Source organism: Acomys russatus, chromosome 14 (genome assembly GCF_903995435.1).
Source record: "Acomys russatus chromosome 14, mAcoRus1.1, whole genome shotgun sequence".
Lineage (NCBI taxonomy): Eukaryota > Metazoa > Chordata > Mammalia > Rodentia > Muridae > Acomys > Acomys russatus.
The window spans coordinates 53,231,429-53,257,484 of NC_067150.1; the positions used below are offsets into that span (position 1 = coordinate 53,231,429).

Below are 26,056 nucleotides of genomic sequence, written 5' to 3' on the forward strand. Positions count from 1 at the left end.
TATGAGCATTTATTTGCTCACATTTCTCTTGCTGGGTGTGGCGGTGTCCACCTGTATCCTAGCCTGAGATGGAGGCAGGAGAACAGGCGCTCTACTAAGGAAAAACCTGCAAGCTGGGCCTGTAACTCAGTTGATGGAGTGACTTCCCAGCATGCACAAAGGCTTGATTTCCAGACTACTTACTAAGTGTAGTGAGACAAGCCCGAAATCTCAGTACTCAGGAAGCGAAGGATTGCAAGTTCAAGGTTGCTTTCTGCTACATAGCAAGTTGGAGGCTAGCCTGGGGTACATGGGACCCTGCCTAAAGAAAACAAACAGCATGACATTCTCAAAGAATTATTTAAAATATTTAAAACAAACAAAACCTACACCTACATTTAAGAAATTGGGTTTCAAATAGAAACTCTTGATAAACACAAAGCTGCACAGCTCTGGGTTGGTCGATCAGATGAAAGTCTGGGCCCTCGGTGACAAAAATCAAGTGTCCAATCACAAGGAGAGAAACTGAGTAAATTCACTGTGGGGCTCAGGGCACACAGAGGCCTAAACCCCCATTTCCCATGGGGTTGGAAGAGATAGGCACACTGTGAGAACAAGGAGCCCCCAGGGCATCCAGACACCCAGGCCTGAGGCCAGAGGGCCGGTGAGATGGCTGAGTGGGTAAGGCGCTTGCTGCCAAGCTCTGGGACCTGAGTTCAATCCCTGGGACTTGCATAGTTGAAGGAGAACGATAACTCTGTGAGTAGTCCTCTGACTTCCTCATACATGCTGTACCATACACATGTTCCCCACAGCCAGCCAGCCAACCATTCAATAGATGTATGTATTAAAAAAAAACAACAACATAGCTAGGCGTGGTGGCGCACGCCTTTAATCCCAGCACTCAGGAGGCAGAGGCAAGCAGACCTCTGTGAGTTCGAGGCCAGCCTGGTCTACAAAGTGAGTCTAGGACAGCCAAGGCTACACAGAGAAACCTTGTCTCAAAAAACAAAAACAAACAAACAAAAAAAAAAAAACTAACAACAGCAACAACAACAAAAAACCAAAAACCACTCTGTGGCCATGTCTCAGAGGGAAAGTCAAAGCTGCAGACATTTCAGAAGCCACCTGGGCTTCCCCACAAAGGAGAGGGACACAGGATGAAGAAAGCCCGGCTGGTGGCACCAGTTGGGCAAAACAAGGTCAGGGTGGCGAAAGGACCAGAATTCACGTGAGCCTCGGTTTGTCTAGCTTGGCATAAGAGGATTTGTGGTGTGAGACAGGAAGCCCTCAGTGCTCACACTCAAGTGCACATCAGACCCAAGGATGGTGCATGGTCCAGCTAATGTTAGGACAGTGGCAAGAACGAGAGCCTCTAAGGCACATAGAGAAGACAGGAGCATCGGAATCTGAGAGGAAGGGTCATGGGGTCTGGGTGAGATCTCCCCTCCTTCCAGTGCAGCAGCCTCAGAGACCTGAGAGTCTGCTGGGAGAGGCCAGGAGAGGCATCTCAACACCCACAGCTTCACCGTCCTCAGTGTCAGGGACCCATGATCAACTTCAGTTAAAAAATACTAGTATTTATTTTTGATGACTTTTGAAAGAAAGCCCAGTCACACAACTTTTGTTACAGCATGTCACTGTAATTGTCCTATTTTTATGACTGCTATCTATCTACTGGTATACCTTATTTCTTTTAAAAAATTACATTAATAAATTTAGTGTGTGTGTGTGTGTGTGTGTGCGCGCGCGCGCACGCGCACGCGCACGCGCATGCAAGTATGGGTGTGATCCAGAAGTGAAAAGACAACTTGTAGGAGTCAGTTTTCTCTTTCTGTGGTGTGGGTCCTGGGGCATTGAACTCAGGTCACCAGGCTTGGAGGCAAGTATCTTTATCAGCTGAGCCACATTGCTGTCCCCCAAAACCTGTTAAATTTCTAGGTTAATCTTTATTATGAATATATATATTTATCAGAAGAGAAGCAGGAGACATTGCATCTGGTGGTTGGTAGCACCCATGGTTTCAGGCATCCTGAGTCTCAGAGAGTGCATCCTTGGCAGATAAGGGGACTACTGAGTACCAGCAGATCTGTCAGGTTTAGCTGTCATGGGGGTGATATAGGGACTAAGTGGCAGGTGGCCAAGATGAGCCTGATGAAGAGTCAGTGTGTCCCATCAGAACCAAGTAAGTATAGCCCGCCTAGTTGCCAGGACCAGACGCCTCAGGATGGTGGCAGGGGACTAGTGACCTCTGGCTGGGTGGCAAGGAAGAGTCTAAGCAGCAAATACAGACCAATTTTCAGTGTCCAGAAGCACTAGCCTCCAAGCGATGGAATCTCACCGGGAAGATCTTCAATGCTCGCTCTCTCATCTTCCATTTGGGCTTGGACAATGACACGCTTTCTCTCGTGTCCTTATCCCTTGATCAAGGACAGGAGAAGTGGGACTAGCTCTTAAGAAGATGAACATGGTACTTGATGGTGAGCAAGCGTCCAGCCGAGGGTGACCATTGTTCTAGTTGCAGCCCCAGCCACCTCAGCCCTGACAATGGCTTCCCTCTTTTCTGTCCTGTGCTGACAGAAAGCGTCCCTTCAGTCCTGTCACTCTCCCCATCCCTTCACTGACATCTCCTCTCCCCAGTGCTGCTGGTACTGGGCCACAAATGAGGCGAGCAGGAGGTTGCCATGGTGACCTCCCAGCTGGGCATTAGGACTCAGAAAGGGAGCTAAACCTTTTTTTAATTTTTCCCCCTTGCCAGCTATGGCAGCTATTCTAAATATTTACCACTAGGCAATTACTGAACATCTGGAAAAGACTGGGCGCTATTCCTCATTACACTGCACAGAAAAGTTGTCACAACACACACCCATGCAAACCTGGACTGAGGCACTATTTAAAATGTTACAGACCTGTGGTAACTGACAGGAAACCGTGTCATGACAAGTTGCTAAAGGAAAAACAGGTTATGTAATGGCGTAAATCTTGTCAGGCCGTCTGTATAAAGACTTGTTGCATTTAACGGCTTGTATTTATGGACAGAAAACGAAAATGCTTGGAAGGCTGTTTCCCCAAAGTGTTGGCTGAGGTTCTCTGAAGGCGGTGAGGGCAGGGCAGCCACCCAAGGGGCTTCCCTTTCCTCTCTTAAGTTTCTCCAGTGCTGGACTTGCCTCACATTGAGGCAACACAGGTAGCACCGTCTTCAAAGCAACCATGCTATTTAATAGAAACAGAGGGGCGAGTCTTCTGCGCCTTGGCAGGTCGTGGAGGATTAACCTGTGTCAGCCAACTCAGAGTTGTAAATGTTGAGGTTCCTGAGAGCCTTCTTGTGGGTACCCATCCCTTCTTCTGGCCCAGGGACAGCACTGGCCCTGGAGGTTCCTTATTGAGGGCTAGTGTTGAATGCCATAGGCATCCAGGAAAGTGAAGACTCCTAGGGCTGAATTCACTCCTCGGTTATCACTACCTGCGAGAGTTGGGAGCGGCAAGTGGCTCTCACCGGAAGCCCTGGAGACGCTGTGAGCAGATCATGTTGAAGACCCACAGTAGCCACCCACCATGCTAAACCTGTGCATTCACAGGGATCAAAGCAGACATGGGCTCACCCCGCACCTCAGGTCTAGTGGATGTGAACTCCAGGAGGCCCTAGAAGCCTTTAATAACTCTTCATTGTGCCCAAAGGCTCTGCTTCTCTCATGGCCCCAACCGTATGCTCCTACAAGATAACCCAGTGGATGGGCACAGTGGTGCATACCTGTAATCTCAGCACAGAACTGGAGGCAGGGAGGATGGTACCCAGTCTACTCTGGGCTACAAACAAGACCCTGTCTCAAAAATAAAAGCATGCAGTAGGTCCTAGATGACCCCAAATCCTTGGGGTGTCCTCCAGAACTCCACAGTCTACTGCAGCCTCGCCTCCTGTCAGCCTGGCCATGCTTCCCTCGCCTCTGTCCATAACACCAGGACTTTTCTCCATGCTTTTCTGCTTGCCATTTGCCTAGCCATCTTCTCTCCACCTTAGTGTTAGTGCACTGACTCTCAACCTGAGGGTTGAGGCCCTTTGGGGGTCGAAAGACATTGGAAAACACACATTATGATTCATAACAGCAAAATTATAAACTAACAACAAAAATAATTTTATGGTTGGGAGGTCACCAAAACATGAGAATCTGTATTAAAGGGTCACAGCATTAGGAAGGTTGAGAACCACTGTTTTAGAGTGCGTGTGTGTGTGTGTGTGTGTGTGTGTATGTGAATGTGTACATGTACATGTACATGTGTGTACATGAAGATAGAGGCCAAGAACAAGCTCAGCTGTCATCTTCCTCACCCACAAAAAGCTTTTCCTAGGAAAAAAGGTTGTGCAGGAGGCAGAGGCAGGTAGATCTCTGAGTTTGAGGTTAGCCTGGTCTACAGAGTGAGTCCAGGACAGCCAGGGCTACACAGAGAAACCTTGTCTTTTTTTTTTTTTTCGAGACAGGGTTTCTCTGTGTAGCCTTTGTAGACCAGGCTGGCCTCTGCCTGCCTCTGCCTCCAGAGTGCTGGGGTTAAAGGTGAGTGCCACGACGCCTAGCTTGAGAAACCTTGTCTTGAGAAAGCAAGGAGAGAGAGAGAGAGAGAGAGAGAGAGAGAGAGAGAGAGAGAGAGAGAGAGAGGAAGAAGAAGAAGGAAGAAGAGAGGAGAGAGAAAGAAAAGAAAAGAAAAAACATAATAGTAAAAAAATGATCATAGCAACATTCTCTTGACGTAAAGACTCTGTCTGCTCCCATGGGGATCAAATGACGCGTCCTTTTCAAGCTCTACCCGCAAATACCGTGATCTTACAGTGTGTACAATACTTGAGTAGCATGTACAAGGCCCAGAGACTTCATGTCTGTTCATTTGCTAACTTGGTCCAAAATGAAAATGTTCATTGTAAATTTTCTTTTCTTGGTGTTTTAAATTATATATACACACACACACACACACACACACACACACACACACACACACACACACACACACACATCGCAGAGAATGAAATATCCACTTTCGCGTTTTTGAAATGCCATTTTTCAAAATACAAATATGTGGTGGACAAGGGAATGGTCTGATCTGGCGATAAAGAACCCTCTGTGCATTGTCAGAGTTGGCAGAGAAAGCGAGTGCCCAAACCACCCTGGGAGTTTTACAGGATTGTAGCTCAGTTACCTCAGGCTCTCATGGAGCCAGGGGAAGGGACGGCAGAGGCACAGCAAGAGCCTGAACCACTGGCATTCCGGTCCACAGGGTGAGGGGCAGAAGCCATGGAGCTATTGCCGTAAAGACTGTCACCAAAGCGCCCAGAGCCAAGGTTTTTTGAGACCTTCTTCTCTACCTGCTCACTGGCCCCCCAGGGTAGGTGCCATATCAGGCTCCCCTCCCCCCAAGGCTGGAAAGGGTCACAGCAAGTAACCACAGGCCCTGGCTGCTGGTGCAGCCTCCTAGATTGCAAAGGGAGGTTGGTCCTACCTCCACCCCTCTCCAGCTGCTAATCTAATCAGAAAGAAGGCTGAGATAAAGCATCTGTCATGTGGGAGGATGTAGAGAGAAGATAAAGGTTTTCGCACTTGAACTCGCCATGCAGTCCTCAAGGGCAGAACCAAGAACCCAGAGAAAAGTCACGACACAGCAGAGGAGCCACCCCCAGGGAAACCAGGCCCCTCTATCGGTTTGGGGCTCCCCACCTTGAACGAACAGCCTGGAGCTCTTGGTGGGGAGCTGATCATCACATGAGGTGATGAGAGGAGGCCGAAGTTAGAGAAAGAACCCGGAAAACCTGCTCCAACAAGCCACCCCAAGCACAATCCCCTTTTCTCCGCTCTACCTCTGGCTTTCTGCGTCACTGTACCTGTGGAACGTCCATCAAGGCCCACGCATTGATTCTCCTTGGATCTTTTATGTCTTTTGTCCTGTAAAGTCTCAGGGTTGGTTCCCAGGCACGGCCAGCTAAGGGGCATCATCCTGAGTGTCTGTGCTTTTGTGGCCTTGGGTTTGCTGGGAGACTATACAACCAAAAGCTAGAAGCATCAGGATAAAGTGGACAGTGGGTGCTGGAGGACATCTGCCAAAAAAGATTCACTTTACATGCAAGTCCACAGGCCCTCAGCAGGCTCAAACTCAACCCTGGCACCGCTGCTCCGCCAGGTGTCGGCCATCTTAGCTGCCCTCAGAGAGAAAAGCGAGATGACAAACATCCACCTTAACCCATGGGGGACAAACAAATCTGAGAGTGCCTGCCTTGTGGTCCTCACACCACTGGGGCCATTATCTGAATGCCTTGTCCTTCCCATGTGCCACTCCTGTGGCTTTTAGATGCCTGTGCACACACCCCATACTCGCCTGGAAAATTCCACTTCTTCCTTCACCGTGCTCCTCCCTCCACTGACCGCATATGGCACCTTAGGTTTAAGGTTGGTCCTAGAGCCTAGCAGACCCAATCTAGGTGGCAGCCTCATGCCTCTCCCTCTGCTGAACTCTCAGCCAAGCGAAGAACCCAGCACATGGAAATACGCATAAAGACCTGTCCAAGACCCGGGGGAGTTCAGAGCGGGTACCCAGAACAAAGCGAGGAGAGACAGAAGCAAGGGCTGATGTAGATACCGAAGTGAAGCTCGCTTTGGCAGAAGGAAGAGCAGTTAGTGTTCCTTGGGAAAGCCAAGTCCTAGAGCAGGGAAGCAGGCTGTGAACAGGGAGGGAGGCCTACTTGCCCTGGGTCCAGAGATGCCAGAGATGGAAGCATAGCATGATGGTGGTGATGTGAGCTGTATGTGTGTGTGTGTGTGGTGACATGAGCTGTGCGGGGTGTGTGTGTGTGTATGTGTGGTGATGTGAGCTGTGGGGTGTGTGTGTGTGTGTGTGTGTGTGGTGATGTGAGCTGAGCTGTGTGTGTGTGTGTGGTGATGTGAGCTGTGGGGTATGTGTGTGTGTGTGTGTGTGTGTGGTGATGTGAGCTGTGGGGTGTGTGTGTGTGTGGTGATGTGAGCTGTGGGGTGTGTGTGTGTGGTGATGTGAGCTGTGGGGTGTGTGTGTGTGTGTGTGGTGATGTGAGCTGTGGGGTGTGTGTGTGTGTGTGTGTGTGTGTGTGTGTGTGTTCTTTATGTACACATAAAGAACAGGCCAAGAAGGAGAACCCTTAAGTGTACTCTAACTCCAGGCCACAGACCTCCAGAGCGAGGGTCCGGGGAAACGGCATTCCTCCCTCTTTGACATGAAGAGAGCATTCCTCGGCACTCATTAACTGCTGCCTTCATCTACTGGACTTGGAGGTGGCAGTTATTAACCAATAAACCTGTGGGTGAGTCATTTCACATTATCACTAAGCAGAGGACATACCCCAAGGGTAAGGTGAGAAGAGGGCAGCCACAGAGCCAAAGGAAGTGTGAACTGCCGGGAGGGAGGTCACCTGAGGGGCTGGCAGGGATCCAGGCTCTCAGCTGGAGGACAGGTGAGGGGCCACCATGCAGGCCCAGTTGGGAAAGGACAGAACTTGCAAACAGACCCAAACCCAGTGAGGAGTTGACGGTGGGAAGCCAAGTAGACGCTCTAGTGTGCGAGGCACTGACTGCTCACACGGTGACAAGGCCTGTGCTCCTGAGTCAATTCCACCTGTGGAGTATCCTGAAGCCTCTCTGAGCTTCCTGTTGTCCATCTGACAGAACCCAGAGTCAATTTGGAGACAGAAGCCCTTGGGCAGGCCTGTGAGGGAACGTCTAGATTAGGTAAACTGAGGAAGGAAGGCTCACCTTAACACTCAGTGGCACCGTTCCCTGGGCTGGGCTCCCAGCTGAATAGAAAGAAGAAAGCAAGCTAAGCACCAGCATTTATCTCTGTCCCCTGACTTCAGATGCAGTGTGACCAGTTGCCACCACCTCTCCGCTGCCACGGTGGGTCCTATGCACCTCCACACACACTTCCTTAAGCTGCTTCTGTCAGGCATTTGTCTCAGACATGCTGCATTGGTTAAGAGCAACTGTTATGGCACAGGACCCTGGTTCAATTCCCAGTGCCCACACAGCTGATCACAAATGTCCTTAACTCCAGCTGCAGGGGATCCAGTGTCCACTTCTGACCTCCGTGAGCACCGAGTGTGCACACGGGGCACAGGCAAACATGTAAGCAAAACATTCGTACCCATGAAAATCTAAAAACAAACAAACAACAACAAAAAAAAGCAATGAAAAAAGCAACCATTGCTGAGATAAGGCTTGAAAAATTTTCACACCAAGGGTTCCCAGGCCCCAGGAAACTTCATCTTTGGTGAGTGCTGTATGCAAGCTGAGTGTTGTGTGCAAACCTCCACACACAGGGGGTGTTCAGCACACTTTTGTGTGCAATCTGGATTTAACAAGGACAAGTGCAGCCGAAGCTGGAGAGGTTAACGCCCCCTCCCACCACCACCTTCTCTGGCTGCCTCAGGCTATGAGAGGTACCTGGTTTCCTTGTGAACACAGCCAGGATGCTTCCTGCTCACCCAACGTCCTGTGTAGCACATTTCACAATATTTGAATGCAGGCATGGATTAAGGGCCCTAGTGGCTGACATGGCACATTAGGTTATCATTCCAGCATTATTAAACATGAAATGGTTTTGTTGTTGTTGTTATTTTGAGGGCGGAAGTAATAAGTACCAAAAGCTTGTGAACAGGAGTGGGGGTGGATAAGGGCCCAACCCTTAAAAGTGTTTTGTCAACACAAGAAGACTGGAGTTTGGATCCTAAGCACTCACTTAAATACTGGGTGGGCGTGGTGGTGGCCTGTAATTCCAACCTAGAAAGGCAGAGATGAGATCCCAGAGCAAGCTGTCTAGAATAACCACACCAGGAGCTCTGGACTTGATTGTGAGACCCTGCCTCAAAAGAGTACGGTGGACTAACTATAGGAGCCCAACTTCACTGTTCTCTGAGGGGCCCCACCCAGCAGCTGTTCAGAGGCTGAGACCCACAGCCAGGCAATAGGCAGAGCTTGGGGAGTCCTGTGGAAGAGTTGGGGGTTGGGGGGAAGGATAGAATGCTGTCAAGAAGACCAACAGAGTCAACTCACATGGACCCAGGGGCCCCCGGAGCCCCAGCTGCTATGCCTACTGTGAAACGATTCACTTTGCTTAGGAAGGGGTAAAGGGGGCCTCTCTATGAAAAGGAGCAAGAAAAAGTCATAATCAACATGGCCTGTCATTGCTATCATCTGACACTCAGCCTCTCCACCACTGGGGCCTTCTGGGGCCTTCAGTCTCTTCCTTCCCCTCCACTGCTCCTCACACCCACTGTCTACCATGTTCTTCCTCTTTCCAGAAGCCTTCTCTGTCAACCTCAGAGCATCTGGGCCCTTGTATAATAAGCATCACACCAGTGTAGGGTAAAACAAAGCTAGCACGTGCATTTCGAGGCCGCCATACAGCCTTTAAAGTAGAGCTAGGTAAATTCCCCACAAGTTTGTTATGCTATTTCCCCACAAATTTCCCTCTAAAGAGCACAGATCTCTTTAGGCAACAATGAGATTAAATCCTAAGGTAACGCCAGCAAAGGCCAAATGGGCGCATTTACAAGCATCCTGCAGAATAGCGACTTTGCTGTTCTCTGAGCCAAGCACCTGACATCTTGGGGGTACTCATTTGTACCCCCTTGCAAAGTAATTTTCTGCTTGTTGATGGTGTGCACATCCTCAAGGAGGAATGGAAGGGGCACGAGATGCTCACCAGAGTATCCAGCTACACCCCACCACCTAGTGCATGTGAGCCTGCCCTTTTGGCCTCAGGCTAGGGCTAGAGTCTATTTGAGGGGGGAAGATTTGGGAGATGGGCTCTACCCTCATCCCAGCTGGGTAAGGCTTTCCAGGTGTGACCTGTCAGGGGAGGAATATCCACACCCCTGTAAGTAACCCCTCCCCTGTGCTCTGAAAGGAAGCCCAGTAAACTCACTGGTTTTCCCCATCTGTCTTTAGGACCTTAGATTCTCTGTGCTCTGAGGAGTATAGACAAGGCCCCCAGCCCCAAATAGCAGTGCCACTGCCAATCAGCACTATTATTAACTATTATTATTCTCCTTCCTCCTTTCCTCTGACAACACAGGCTTAGACATTTTTCTTTTACATTTTGTTGTGTGTGTGGGGGTGGGGGGAGGGGAGGAAGAAGAAGGAGGAGAAAAGAGAAGAGAGAAGAGGGAAGAGGAGAGAGAGAGAGAGAGAGAGAGAGGGAGGATAAATGTGCCACAAAGCCTGTGTGTGTGGAAATCAGAGGACAAATTGCAAGAGTTGGTTCTCTTTCCACCACGTATCCCCTCGGGACTGAGGTCAGGTCCTCAGGCTTGGTGATAGACACCTTTATCTGCTGAGCCATCTTGCCAGCCTGCTGCAGGGATCCAAACTATGCTCAGCAAGTGCTCTGCTGCTGAGCCACACCGCCAGATTCCATTTCTGGAGTTTTGAAGACTTTTGGGTATTTAAGAGTTCTTTCTGTACTGGAAAGCAGTTAAGGTCTAGTTTGGTTCTTAGCACCCATGTCAAGTGGCTCACATCTACCTTTAACTCCGCCTTCAGGGGATCAGATGCCCTCTTCTGGCCTCTGCAGGAACCTACACTCACTTACCTATACCCACACAATAACCAAACATATAGGCATAATTAAAAATAAAACCAGGGCTGGACAGATGGCTCAGGGGTTAAGAGCACTTCTGCTCTTCCAGAGGACCCAGGCTCAATTTCCAGCACACGTGTGGTGGCTCAAAATTGTATGTAACTCCAGTTCCGGGCCCTCCAAATACCTTTTCTGGAGTCCGTGGGTACCAGATTCATATGTAGTACGCAGACATATATGTAGTCAAAATACCCACACACATAAATTAAATTTTTTTAAATAAAACAATTTTTTGAACACCTCTAAAGTCAGAACAGGGGACAAGTATAGGCATTGAGCCTGAGAGAGAGAGAGAGAGAGAGAGAGAGAGAGAGAGAGAGAGAGAGAAACCAGAGAAGGGAGAAGTCAAGAGGAAGGAGGTGGGAGGCCCTCATCAGGCAGGAGGGGAAACATCTGTGCGGTGCAATCAGGCAGGAAGGAGGGTGCCCTGCGGGGCCTGAGGTTGAGGAGCAGAGGCCGGTGGCTGAGTTCTCAGGGCCAGGCTTTGCTGATGGCAGCAGGAAGGGTAGGCAAGAGCTTCACTTTATCATCAGGAGCTGGTGTGATCCCCAACACAGCCCAGAGCGGAGCCTTTAGCACAAGCAATGGCTCAATGCCGCCTTGAGTTTGTAGCAAGAGTTCCTACAAAGTCAGCTCACTCTCGGGGGAAGAAACCTGTTCCCACCAACATCCTCAGCACGCGTCCTATACTTCAGTGCTCTCACCCTGGCCTGTCCCTATCCCACAATCACAAGAGTACCCTCACTGGAAGTGATGGCTGATGACTGTCCATGTCCAACACCACACACACACACACACACACACACACACACACGGATGCACACATATGTGCACACACGCATGCACGCACACATGCATGCATGCACACACACCTTCACACACACACACACACACGGATGCACACATATGTGCACACACGCATGCACGCACACATGCATGCATGCACACACACCTTCACACACACACACACACACACACACACACACACACACACACACACACTATTCGTCCCCCTTGGCTCCATATTCTCATTATAATGACCCACTTCTCCATTCTTCAGAGCCACCTCCAACCACCCAGCCACCTCCAAGAGAGCTATTTTTTTTTTTAAGATTTATTTTTATGCATGTGTATATGCATCTGTAGTATATATGCCATGAATGTTTGGGTGCCTGTGGAGGCAGGAAGGAGGGCATTGAGTACCCTGGAGCTGGAGTTACAGGCAGTTGTGAACCACCCAGCCTGGGTGCTGGGAACTGAACTCGGGTCCTCTGGAAGAACGAATGCTCTTAACTCCTGAGTCATCCCTCCAGCCTGAGTGTTTGTTTAGTTAGTGCTCACTCAGTGTGCTGACTCCTTCTATTCAAGGGCTTCCCAAGGCCTTAAGTGCACTTCTAGGACTTAACACATGGAACCAATTCAAGTGACAGCACAGAGAAGCAACGCCATTGGATGCTGACTGCTTACGTTCCTATACAGAGGGCCCACGTCAGGGACACGGGGATCCCAGGTTTATCAGTGGGTGGAAACAGGAGCAGTTGGGGGGGGGGTCTGGGTCCCTGGGAAAGGTGAGGTAGCATAGGGGAGATGGCTAACAACAGGCCAGTTTAAACTGGTTAGTTAGGAGCATAGTTAGGAGCTTTGGGCATAGAGACTATTCCATTGTGTGGCACCTGGGCTGGCAAGTGAGAGGACAGTGAAAACACAGTGCCCAGTGTGTGCTCAGACCTCAGGGCTGGGTGACTGACACAGTGCCCAGTGTGTGCTCAGACCTCAGGGCTGGGTGACTGACACAGTGCCCAGTGTATGCTCAGACCTCAGGGCTGGGTGACTGACACAGTGCCCAGTGTGTGCTCAGACCTCAGGGCTGGGTGACTGACATGGTGCCCAGTGTGTGCTCAGAACTCAGGGCTGGGTGACATGGTGCCCAGTGTATGCTCAGAACTCAGGGCTAGGTGACTGACATGGTGCCCAGTGTGGGATCAGACCTCAGGGCTGGGTGACTGACACAGTGGCCAGTGTGGGATCAGACCTCAGGCCTGGGTGACTGACACAGTGCCCAGTGTGTGCTCAGACCTCAGGACCAGGTGACTGACACAGTGGCCAGTGTGAGCTCAGACCTCAGGGCTGGGTGACTGACACAGTGCCCAGTATGTGCTCAGACCTCAGGGCTGGGTGACTGACATGGTGCCCAGTGTGGGCTCAGAACTCAGGGCTGGGTGACATGGTGCCCAGTGTATGCTCAGACCTCAGGGCTGGGTGACTGACACAGTGGCCAGTATGTGCTCAGACCTCAGGACCAGGTGACTGACACAGTGGCCAGTGTGAGCTCAGACCTCAGGGCTGGGTGACTGAGACAGTGCCCAGTGTGGGATCAGACCTCAGGGCTGGGTGACTGACACAGTGCCCAGTGTGAGCTCAGACCTCAGGGCTGGGTGACTGACATGGTGCCCAGTGTGGGCTCAGACCTCAGGGCTGGGTGACTGACATAGTGCCCAGTGGGGGCTCAGAACTCAGGGCTGGGTGACTGATAGATGCTAAAGGTCACAAATGGGACCTAAGAAGATGCAATGAGGACAGAGATCCTGTCACCTTCCTCCTCTAGCTCGGACTCAGAATCCATCTTCCTCTCTTTCTGACACAGTAGACCCTGCCCCGTGGGCCTTCTGACATCTCACAGACCTGACTTCCTCCTTCCGCTAACTCAGTCATCTCACTGTCCCGTCAGTGTGTAGCCACCAACCTCCAGGCACTCGGCATCTTCCTTTACACTTTGGCCTGGCAGGAGACCCAAGTCCTTTCCCTCCTGTTCCTCCAAGGCCACTCCTGCTCCGGTTCCACTGCCTCCACAGGACCTCCATTCCAGAGCTCCCTGCCTGCCGACTACGAATTACCTCTCATCAGCATTCATAATTCTTAAAATTTAGAAGTAATAGCAAAAATCCAGCAAACAGTGGCTGAAGAGGTGGCTCAGTGGTTAAGATCACTTGTTTTTGCAGAGACCCGGGTTCGATTCCCAGCACCCACATCGAGGCTCCCAACCATGCAGAACTCCAGTTCTAGGGAGTCCAATGCCCTCTTCTGACCTTAATGGGCACCAGCCATGCTTGGCAGCACAACATTCACACATATGAAAGAAAACTAATTTATCTTACCACCCCTCCATAGACACACACACACCCACACACACACACCAAGAGCTACCATGACCCAATGAGGGAGAATGATTAAGAACTTACATTCCAGAAAAAAAAAAAAAAAACAATAACAAATTTCCTTGGTACATAAATGTTTCCTCCAAGACTGGAGATGACGTAGTTCAGCTGGTAGAGCGCTTGCCTATCGTGCACAAAACCCTGGGTTTGACCCCCAGTATCTCATAAACTGAGCAAGGTGGTACACGTTTGCAATCCCAGCCCTCAGGAAGCAGAGGCAGGAGGATCACAAGGTCAGGGTCATCTTCAGATGCGTCGGGAATTCAAGCTAGGTCTACGTGAGACTTTGTCCCAACAGGGGAAAAAAAAAAATAAGCAAAAATTTCCTTTGATTCAGTAAGATTTCCTCTAATTCAGTGAGAAACCAAAAAACCTGATGAAAATTGGGTGAAACATGAGCAGACTGTTCACAGAAAAAAGAAGTACAAAAGGCTCCCATCTGTCATGCTCACCTTGCTCATAGTAAGGAAAATGCAAGTTAAAGTGACATGGAACAGGGCCAGCAGGTGGCTCAGCGGATAAAGGTGCTTGCTGCCAGACCTGACCACCTGAATTTGTTCTTTGGAACCAATATGGACGAAAGAGAGAGCCAGCTCTCCCAACTTGTCCTTTGACCTCCATACGTGTGCTGTGGCACATGCACTACCGCCCCCCACAAAAAACAAAACAAAACAAAACAATAATAATTTGTTTCTCTGTGTAGCCTTGGCTGTCCTGGACTTGCTTTGTAGACCAGGCTGGTCTCGAACTCACTGTGATCCACCTACCTCTGCCTCCCAAGTGCTGGAATGAAAGGCATGTGCCACCACCCCCGGCTTTTTTTTTTTTTTTTTTTTTTTTAATTATTATATTGAAAATCTACAACCCTAGCATTCAGGACTCCAAGGCTAGAGGACTGACTGCAAGTTCCGGCTAGCCTGGGCTATATTGTGACACCCTATCTCAAACAAACAAACAAACAAACAAGCAAAATATCATAGCAAAAACTGCAAGGAGCAGCTGTCTTTTATTTCCAAGTTATTATCAGCAAGTCAGTTTGATAACACAGCACCACACTGGCGGGCCGTTCCGTGCCTGGGACGGTCACCACACATACAGCCATCTGCATTTACAAAGGGACTCAGGTACAAGGTGACTCTGTGGAATTTTGGGTGGAGGCAAAAGACTCAATGTGACAACCTATATTCTAGACAAGACAGAAAGTCTCTGTACAAACAGGGAAGACATCACCATAGTCAAATGGAAAAAATAGACTCAGGCAGAAAACACAAAGGCAGATAAACAGACTAAGCCCTCCCTAACACTGTCCACTCCCTCCTCCCCTCAGCTCACAAATATTTGAGGAAACCAGCTGCTCTGCTCCCTGCTGCCGTTGGGTGGGTAGTGTCTTTGGTTTTCATCTGACTTGCCTGTGCTCTGTGGGTGGTACAGGCGGCCTCCTCTGAGGCCACAGCTCCCCACTCTGCAGCCTTCTCCTGCTCTGACCTTGTGCCTCCCCGGGCAGGGCCTGAGGGGAGAGCAGAGTAGGCCTCACTTGGCTTTTTTCTCCCTGGCTCAGCTTTCCACCGTGGACTTTCGGGTTCATCCTGTGGCTTTGGTGGTCTGCGTGCTGGTCACTCCCAAGGTGTGTGTCCAGCCAGATGCCTTCCTCTTCTAGCCTGAGTATCTTCAACCAATCACCCCAGATGTGACTCACCAGCTTCCAGGCACTTTTTGCTCTGCACATCTGGGAGGTTCCCTTGCCACTGTGGTGTTGAAAGCCTTTTAGCCATTGAAATGTAGCCAAGCCACCTCTGAAAAAAAAAAAAAACTTCCAACCTATCTACGTTTCCCGTCTCGACTACGGCATGTCTAAGTAAAGCCCTCTTCATCCACTGCTCCAGCTCCTCCACTGCTCTCCCTTTATGCTCCTTCTCCACCTCAAGATCTCTGCACCATGGTGGTGCATGCCTTTAATCCCAGCACCCGGGAGGCAGAGGCAGGCGGATCGCTGTGAGTTCAAGGCCAGCCTGGTCTACAAAGCGAGTCCAGGACAGCCAGGGCTACACAGAGAAGCAAAAAACAAAACAAAACAAACAAACAAAAACAAAACAACAACAACAAAAGTCTATGCCTTGAATGTTCTCTTCTGTTGCTATGGTTTGGTAAGTGTCACCCAAAGAGCCGTGTGTTAGAGGCATGGTTCCCCACACATAGCACTGTCGTGAGGTGGTAGTACCTTCAAGAACCTTTAAGGGGTCTAGTGTAAAATCTGTCAGACATACGGAGGTTACCCTTGAATAGATCTTGGCACTTTATCCATTCTGTTCTCGCTGCCTCCCCAGTCTGTTCCACCTTGTTGTGCTCCCTCTGTGGTGCTCCGTGTGTTCCCTCTGTAGTGCTCTGGCTTATGACAGGCCCAAAGCAACAAGGCCAAGCAACCATGGATGGAGCTCCCTGCACTGCCATCTAGAATAATCCCCCTCCCTTTGTCAGGTGATTGTCTCAGATATAAGGTTTGTTAGCTCATCATGGTGACGGCAAGAAGGCTAGCATGGAATCTCCACCCTGCTTAGCCTTGAATTCAGATTAACATCCTTCTGAGCCCTGGACCAATGAAAATCACCTGATGGGGGCTGGCAATTTCAATCCCCAAAGAGCAATATCTGCTCCTCCCCCACCCCCCCACCCCCAGTGTGCGTATGGCCAGAGATGCTTCTGAACACTCTACAGTGTTCAGATCTAAGGAATTTGCTGGTCCAAAATGCTGGCCATGGGGTGGGGACACAGCTCGGGTAGAAAGACCTGGGTTCCCTCCCAAAACACTGGGTAAAACAGCCTTGGTATCTGTTACCTGTAATCCTGGCACATAGGAGGAGCTGAAAGCAGGAGGGCCAAGAGTACATACAAGGTGATCTTTAGTTACATATGACTTCTGGGCCAGTCTGGGCTATATGGAACCTCGTCTCAAAAACAAAGCAAAAGAACGGAACCAAAAAAGGCAAAATGTCAGAGTGCTGAGAAGCCCCACCTTAGACTGCCAAGGCCCGAGATATACTGTCACTGCACGCTCTATTTCTCCTGCATGCCATCTACCCACATTCAATCTCTAGCCGTGCAAAGGTGCTGGCCCAGTTCCAGCCTGGGCTTTATGGAATGAATAAACGAATTAAAGCCATTGCTCATGTTCATCTCTGTGTCCAGTCCTCCGTGCATAGACACGGAGCCCGGAGCTTGGCAATCAAAATGCGTAGACTGGTAAGACACTCAAGAGGCAGGTCACACTGTACAGAGGCCACCTCGTGCCCTGGCCTCCAGCTCTCCTAGACCCTCTGATCCACCCTATGGCCATCATGTCCCGTGACTGTCTGTTTTCCCATCTTCATCCTCACACGCTGTTAGGATGCAGGCAGGTCATCCCACCTCGGTAGTCTGATGGGCCCTCAAAGCTGGCCAGCCCAAGCTGACGCCCCCCCCCCCCCACCTTCTCAAAGCACGATTTCACCTAGAAGCTCAACTAGAGAAAGGCTGCATCATCTGCTCGGCTACAAACCGGAAGATGAGCACCTGTGAACACCCACCGCCACTCCAGGCTTTGCAAAGCCCCAGGTTTTCTACCCGTATGGTTTTCTTGCCTGCTGTCTTTCCCCTCCCAGTCCTTATCACTTCGAGCTCCATCCCTGGAAGATGGCAATCAACCTGCAAGGCTTCCTGCCTGAAATCTCTTTCATTGCTTCTCAGTTTCCATGGGGTGGAGCCCAATTTCCTTAGCTGGGAGCAAGTCCCTCCACTCCATCTCCCGCAGTCTCTGATGCCAAGCACAAACCTCCAAACCGCACACTCCATGCTGTAAGTTAGAACGTTCTTTCTGTCCTTCCCACCCTCAGATGGCCAGAGAGCTCATTTGTCCTTGAAATCAAGGTCAAACATCTCTCCTTGAAGCAACCTCAACCTATGTATAAGCTACAATCCTAGCACTCAGGAGGCTGAAGATGCTTCCGCCCAGACTCAGCTCTATAATGAGAGCCTATCTCAAGAAACTTAATTTTTTAAAAATTGCATTTAAGCTGGGCATGGTGGCGCACACCTTTAATCCCAGCACTCGGGAGGCAGAGGCAGGCAGATCACTGTGAATTCGAGGCCAGCGTGGTATACAAAGCGAGTCCAGGACAGCCAAGGCTACACACAGAGAGACCCTGTGTCAAAAAACCAAAAACCAAAACATAAAATTGCATTTAAATTACACATACACACACACACACACACACACACACACACACACACACACACATGGGGGGGGGGGGGGGGGGGGGGGGGGGAGAAACAACAACAACAATGTGGAAGTCAGAGGACAGTTTGCAAAAGGCCGTTTTTTTCTTTTCATCACGTGGGTCCCCAGGATTGGTGGCAAATACTTTTAGCCACTGAGCCATATCTCACCCAGCCCAGCCCTATCTCAAAAAAGCACACACAACTCTAAACGTATCCTTCCCATATGACCAGCAGCTCCACTTCAGGGCATACACTCCCAAAGGTCAAAGTCAGAGACTCAACAGCTACTGCCCACCTGGCTCACCCCCAGAATCACAGTAGCCAAAGGGTGGCAGCAACCCAGCTCTCCAGGGGGGAGAAGAACAGATACACAGAATGTGGCCCATGGCTACCACAGAAGGAGATGCTCTGCATGGCTTCTAGACGGGCAGCCAGAAGGGCCGGCACTAGACACATCACCTTGACTCTGGACCATACCTGTGAAACAAATAAATCTTTTTTTTTTTTTTTCATTAAAAACTTAGGCCATTGTAGTATTGTGTTATGTGCCATAGAAAGGAGACCCTTGCTACTTGACACAAGGTACCGTTAGCTGTCAATCACAGAGACGAGAAGAAGCAGAGGGCCCGGACAGTGGGAAGTTGGTATTTATTGTGTGCAAAGCTTTAGCTGGTAAAGGATGACGTTGTGGAGCCGGGAGGTGGTGACACCTGAAGAGTGATATGAATGTGCTTGGTGGCAATGAATCATATCTCTTCATGTTTCCAAAACAAAGGCTTGGGGGGTAGCTTAGCCAGTAAGGAGCTTGCCTTGTGGGCACGAGGACCTAAGGTTGATACCGAGAACCCACGTAAGCAAAAAAGCCAGGAATGCTGGCACATACTTGTTGGAGGGTCTGGCCTACTTGGTTAATTCTAGATAATGTGAGAAAGCCTATCTCAAAATACAAGGTATATGGTGCATTTAGAGTAATAGCTGATGGTACCCTCTGCCTGCTACAAGTGCGCATGGCCCGTGTATCCTGCATGAATGTGTGTGAGCAAACATGAACACCCACACCCACACACTCTGTCAAAATGAGAATGCTATAGTCTATGTGTTTTAGCAAAATAACAAAAAGAGAAATGACAAGACTACCCCCGCTCCCACCCCTCCCTCCTGTGGAGTTTCTGACAAGGCTGCTGTCCCCTCCCTTAAGAAACTTTCTCCTGAAGAGTTCCCCCTAGCACCCAGGATCTAATGGCTGGCCACACCCTCCTCCTACACTTGTGCAGGGCAGTGACAGACACCTTTGATTAGGTTTCTGTAGCCCAGAGAGCCTTCCCAGTATGTAGCCCACAGCCCCAAGCTGAATGCCTTCTTGAAGACTGTAAGAAAGAATAGTCCAAAGCAATTGTGATTTACTTCAAAATTCATCAGCAACCGTAGAACCCAACCCTAACCCTGTCAAAATAAATCTTCTGCCCTTCCATTAAGCAACAAGGTCGGGGGGGGGGGGGGGGGATTCCGTGGATAGAGTTAATGAACAGCTAACAGGGGAGGAATAATGAAAACACAGCCAGGGTAGGTTGCTTGAGGCGTGAGCAGGCATCTAAAAGAGTGCCCAGCCCTCTCTCCCAGTGTTTGCTGGGCTGATTCACTTCCTGCATCCCTTCCCAAGGCAAGGAGAGAGGGGAATGTGGGGTAAGGACACAGCATTTATCACCACGCTGCCCTGCCCTGGAAGGTCGCTGACCTCAGTGTGGGGTCCAGACCACAGTGGCCTTCTACTGTCTCCTTCTTACGTAACTCAAGGTCTAGAGGCAAAGAGAGCTTTGGCCTTGGCTCTCAGCACCAGGTCCAACCACCAGCCTTGCCTTCCCTCCGACCTGTCCCGTATACTCCTCCTCATTGGTGACTGGGTACAGCGGGCATGGAACTAGCTGGAAGCCCTTTTGTCCTAGGAGAAATCCTGGGGGGAGGGGAGGGCCTCAGAGACCATCCAGCACAGCTGTTCTCAACCATGGGTCGAAGAAGCCCCTTTGAAGGGGTGTGAATGACCCTTTCACAGGGGTCGTACATCAGATATCCCGCCTATCCGATATTCACATTACAATTTATAACAGAAGCAAGTTACAGGTATGAAGTAGCAATGAGATAATCTTATGGGTGGGGCCACACACCAAGAGGAACTGTATTAAAGGGTCACAGCTTTAGGAAGGTTGAAAAATCACTGATCTAACACAACCCTTCTCAACCAGAGGCGATGCTGCTCCAGGGCACATAGGGTGATGCCCAGATGCGTTCTTGGATGCCAAAAAGAACCCAGAAGTCCAGCATAGTACCTGGGTTTGGTTTTCAGCACCTACCTGGCTGCTCACACCATTTGTAACTCCAGTTTCAAGGAGTCTGATGCCCTCTTCCGGTCTCTATGGGTACTGTATGCATGTGGTGCACAGACATACATGCAGTCAAACACCCACTGAATAAATAAATACATATATATGTATATATGTGTGTATATGTATATATTTGTAAGGGATTCAGAGATGGTACTGTTGTGTAGAGACCAAAAGTACAAGGAAACACTCACTATGGTACAAGACAGTCCCCTCCTCTCTGCTTCATAGACTCCAAGCTACTCTGACAGGTGAGGAAACTGAGGCTCAGAAAGAGACAGGACCAATGTCACACTGCCAGCTGGACAGTGTTAGAACCAGAACCAGAGAGGGCTGTCTGCCCAGTCACACTGGCCTTCAGATGCTGGGAATGAAGCCAAGACCAGTGGCAGGCTACCATGGCAGCTGGATTCCAGGCCCTCGGATCCAGACGCTGTGTGGTTGGGCTCTGTGTCTCTGACAGGCTCTCAATGAATTCTCCAAGTTGCACAGGGCACCTTGGCTACACAGCTACTAATTAACCAGAGGAGGGTGACCTTAAGGGGCAAACCGCCCTGCCTGAGGCTCAAACAACTCTCCTTCCGCAGGTGCCCATAGTCCAGAACATGCCACCAGCGATCCCAGCCTGGCCAAGGTCAGAAGGCAGGAAAATACTACAGACTCAAAACCAGCTTAGCAGACAGGGCGGGGATGGGGATGAAATTGGGCCACCCCTTTGGAGAACACCATCCTTTTCCTCAAGTGCAAAAAAACTATTAACATTCTCACATGTGATGGCTCTCCTCTGCCAGCCTACAGTTTCATAACAGTCTCCTTGCCTCTTTCCCTAAAGATCCAACCCTGCTGGGCATGGTGGTGCACGCCTTTAGTCCCAGCACTCGGGAGGCAGAGGCAGGAGAATCTCTGTGAGTTCGAGGCCAGTCTGGTCTACAAAGCTAGTCTAGGACAGCCAAGGCTACACAGAGAAACCTTGTCTCGAAAAACAAAAACAAAACAACAGCAACAACAACAACAAAATCCAACCCTGTCTCCAAGTGAGGGCCACACACTAGGAAGTAGAGTGGACACTGACTCATGAAGTTGCAACAGGCGTAATTTTCCATCCATCAGTGGTGGAAAGCCACAGAACTTGTAGGGGAAAGCCAATGTTCAAGGAGACAGAAAACCAGGTCTCAGTCATGGCTTTGCTCTCTCCACAGAGGGTGGCCGTGGGCAAGGGCAACAGAGGGCTGAGGAGGTCTACAGTGGCCTCAGCTGTAAAAGAAGCCCCAGCCTGACTCATTCCTTCAGGTGGGGCTTTATAGCTGTTGCTGTTTCCTTGGCAGTCCCACACGTCTCCCCAGTTATCCCAACAAACTGGGAAGTCACACCGTCCTTAAGGCTGGGCTCCTGTGCTCTCTGAGACAACACCAAGGTTCAGCAGGTGCATTCCAGCTCTGACGATGAACAGAGCTATTTGGGGGTCAAAGGCAGGGCTGGGGCAAAGTGCCAAAGCTCCCATGGTCATGTAGAAAAGCTGTGTTTCTGTATGAGGGTGCGCGGCTCCCCTCCCCCCCCCCCACCCCAGGCCCCCTACCCCTTCCCCCACCTCCAGGTTTTTCTCCTGCATTTATAGGGCAGCCTTTGAGCTCCCTCTAGCCTCTCAGACTGGCCTCTTACACTTGGCTTGGCTCATCTTAGCCTCTACCCCTCCTTAGAAAAGTGGGATTCCTTCTCACTGGGATTTTCCCACTGCCCCTTGCAGTGGCCGTCAGCTCATGCAGATAGCCATCTAGGGGACTCTGGGGTCAGCCAGCTTGAAGGCCTTCGCCTCTACATCAGGGTGTCCCCTCTCCTCACACGGGAGGGGAGAAGGACAGAGAGATTCAAGGCTCTCCAGCTCATGAACTCTGGCAGTTTTCTTCCCATAAAGGTTTTTTTTTTGATCAATGACTACTTCTTGCAAAGCTGCTGTGTGCTCCCGGTGAGGCCTACTTTCGGAGAAACACTAAAATGCACAGTTACTGCTCAAGGAGACAAAAATGCCACCTAGAGAAGTCCCCAACACACACACACACACACACACACACACACACACACACACACACACACACACACACGCCACCTGTCGGGTTTGCTCTGCAGCGTACAGATGCCTTTGGAGCACCCATTTGCTCACAAAACTTTATCACTAGGGGAAACTGAGGCAAGAGATGCAAATTCCTTCCCCAATCCCTGGCAACCCTGCAGGGTGGAAAGACTCAAGAAGAGGCCATGACAATTAATGTTTCCAAATGAGAGTCCTGAGCAGTGCGGAGGAGCTCCACTAGATAGGCCAAAGTCTCTCCTCCTTCAGTTCGGGCAAGGGACACGCTGTCCACTTCAGCCAGCAGCCTGGCTGCCTGCCTTTCTTTGGCCCTACAAGAGGCGGGGTTGATGAAAAGTTGCCCCCCCAAAACAAAAAACAAGAAGAAGAATGAGGAGGAGGAGAAGGAGGAGGAAGAGAAGAAGAAGAAGAAGAAGAAGAAGAAGAAGAAGAAGAAGAAGAAGAAGAAGAAGAAGAAGAAGAAAAGAAAGAAAGTAAGTTGAAGTTGTCCCAAGCATGGGCAGGGCGTGTTCACAGCTTTCTGGTCCTACTCTTCAACACCCTTCCTGCTCTCCCAGGCACAGAGACCTGTCTGCTGGTCAAGAACCCACCTGTTTCTGGTTAACTCACAGTTTTGGCCTTGTTTCTTCCCTGTGCCAAGTACTATGGCTACAGCTACAGAAGGGAACAGTGCAGGTCCTGCCTCCTGCTGTCCCAGGAGCTTACCAAGGGGCTAGCTAGGGCTTGGCAGAGTTTCCTAAGGGGATTTGAGTTCTTTTTGGAGGTGACCTTGCCTTGCGCACTCCTGAACTTCAAGGGAGCCCAAGGAGAAATAGGCCCCTGCTGGTCAAGAGCACTAGCCGAAAAGGACCCAGCAAATGGGCTCAGTGGCTAAAAAGCACATGCTACTAAGCCTGCCAGCCTGGTGCAATCCTCAGTCCCACATGAGGGAAGGAAAGAACTTATTCCTGCAAGTTGTCTCCTTTCTATATGTGGCCCTCCTACAATAATTAGCAAATATAGCAATCTCTTAAGCTTCAGAAGCACCTGGTCTAAGAGGCCATTGCCGAGGCCCACTACTGTCCTTATGCCAAATGCTTAAGCTTTTTGGGTCTTCTTTCTTTCTTCATCTGCCAACTGCATGGTTTGTCCCTGAGAAAAAGTGAAATCAGGGGTGTCCATCCATGACAGCCATGGTGGCTGCCTTAGGATCCACCCAGCCTATGCATCTCTTCTTTCTGGCTCTGGGAAAAGGCGCAGCTTTCTTCTTCCCACCGAGCAGTGAGCGCTTCTCCCAGTCCAAATGAAGGAAGCCCATTTTGTGCACACCCATGAAGGTTAGTGGGCTCTGGTGCTCTGCGTTTGCAGGCTGCAACCGACCTCACCACCTAGGCTCATCAGACCCTGGCTTAGGAGTGCTGGAATGGGCATCCGTGAGGACCTCGCTTGATCAAACCAAATAAGACGGGGGTGGGGATGGGGGGCTCCCTGTGCCTGGGCACCTTTTTTTTTTTTTTTTTTTTTTTAAATCAGTTGGCAGGCCTAGCATCCTTGGGCACAAAACTGCCTTCCTTGCACACTATCTGACTGGTTCATAGTGTGGGTCTGGTGGGAGAAGGCGGGAAGTGCAGATATAAACATCCCTAAGGCTTAAGAATTACCAACTGTTAGCTCCCATCCCAGGGATGGAGAGCCAGGATGGGGAAGGGTGTCTGCTTTGTTTAATCTAACTAAGAGAGAAAACAAACAAACAAACAAACAAAACAAAACAAAACCCCGAGATACTCAGGCTAGGGAAGAAGCCTCCCCTCTTTCAAGTGCTCTGGGTGCGCGGGTGCAAGTGTCTACCATGGCAGTTGTCCCGGCGCAAACTTTCCAAGCTCCATCTCCAAGCAGTACCCGAGCTCCGCGGCTCAGCGGCAGAGAAGGAGCGCGTGGACAGGACCCGTGGGGGACACTGCCTGGGAGTCCCGCCCTTGGTTACCTGGATTCTGAGGCTCACTGGCGTCCAGTGGACAGAGCGTAAGGAGGCAGCAAGAGCGGATCCGAGATGGGCTACTCTTCCCAGGTCAAGGCGGGCCCCCAGGCTCATGGGAACTGCACCTGGGGCACCAAGCGGCGCGCCCTCCCGCCGCGGGTCCCCGCCCAGGCTGTCCGGGCAGGGGCGGGGCGGGACGGCCCCGGGGAGGAGCCGAGCGATGGCCTCCCTTCCCAGTTCCTGGGCCGAGTCAGTCCTCCTGTCCCGGAACCCTAGACGTTTTCACCTCCAAAGTCTCCCGCGTCTCTTCAGCCTCAGGTGCCCCTTAGCTGGAATTTGAGGTGCACAAGGTCGTCTCTCGCACCCTGTACTCTCTGGCATTACCTCTCGACATTACTCTCTACATTACCCTTAGATCTGAGGTCTGGGAGCCCAGAGGCCACCTTGCAGCTTGCTGAAGGACATGAAAGCAACTGGCGTGATGTCCCACCCCATGAGAGTTCTCTCCTCTGCTGGGAAGCCCCTGGCCGATGATGACATTTGCCATCAGTCTGCCTAGGACAGTGGGTCCTTGGCAACCCTCTACTCATCCCTGCAGCCTCAGAGGTGCTGGGCATGGCCCTCTGTCAGTCAGTGGACACAGAGACAAGAGATGAAGGGGCATAGAAGACAAAGCAACCTGGTTGCGGGGATCTGGAAGCTGGTTCCTTCAGGTGCAGAAGAGCAGCCGAAGCCACTTCCTCCTCCTCCTCCCACCCCACCGCAGGCAGTCAGTCCCCAGAATCAATCTGAAAGGCTCCAGTGGGCAGCTGCAGACACCTCGGTCCTCCCTCTAGTTGCTTCCCTTCTGTCCCCTGCCCTGCCTTGCTGGCAGGTATGGGCGCTAGGAAGAACAAGCCCTAGTCTCCATTCAACTCTAGCCTCTAGCAAAGCGCTGGTCCTTTCTAGGTCTGTTTCTGAAAGAAGTCGATGAGATGTGTTGGAGCAAACTGCCTTCCGCCCCCCTTCTACAGATACCGGATCATGACGTTGGGCACCTTGCTTTATTAGTTTTGTGACTGGGTTTGTCTTCTCAGAACTTGCTGTGTGTGTGTGTGTGTGTGTGTGTGTGTGTGTGTGTGTGTGTGTGTTCATGTATGTTGGTTGGCCAGTGAGCCCCAGGGATCCACTTGTCTTCGCCCCTGCCCCCAGCGTTGGAATTACAAACATGAGCTACTAATTCCTCTGTGTGTGTGTGTGTGTGTGTGTGTGTGTGTGTGTGTGTGCCTTGCATGTGCAGGTGCCCATGGAGGCAGTTGGAACCTCCAGGTTACAGGTGAGCCACCTGATGTGGGTGCTGGGACCTGAGTTCTGGTCCTCTGATAGAGCAACAATAGCTTTTGATGCTGAACTGTCTCTCCAGCCTTTGCCCCCTTTAACCACGGGCAGTGGAGATGGCACTCGGGTGTTCATGCTTGAAAGGCAAGCACTTTACCAACTGAGCTCTCTCTCCAGCACTCCCAGATCTAAGTGCTTAAGGGGAAAGTGACTTAGCCACATAGGCAGG

General features: G+C 50.6%; 1 protein-coding gene across 1 annotated transcript in view; it reads right to left on the bottom strand.

The window, feature by feature from the left end:
- Positions 1-24,674, bottom strand: part of Paqr5 (progestin and adipoQ receptor family member 5) — a 73,910-nt gene extending 49,236 nt beyond the window's left edge. The window contains exon 1 of the mRNA XM_051156620.1: positions 24,517-24,674. Coding sequence (XP_051012577.1) covers positions 24,517-24,624 — 108 coding nt within the window. The 5' untranslated portion in view covers positions 24,625-24,674. The remainder of the gene's footprint in view (positions 1-24,516) is intronic.
- Between the last annotated feature and the right edge of the window lie 1,382 nt (positions 24,675-26,056).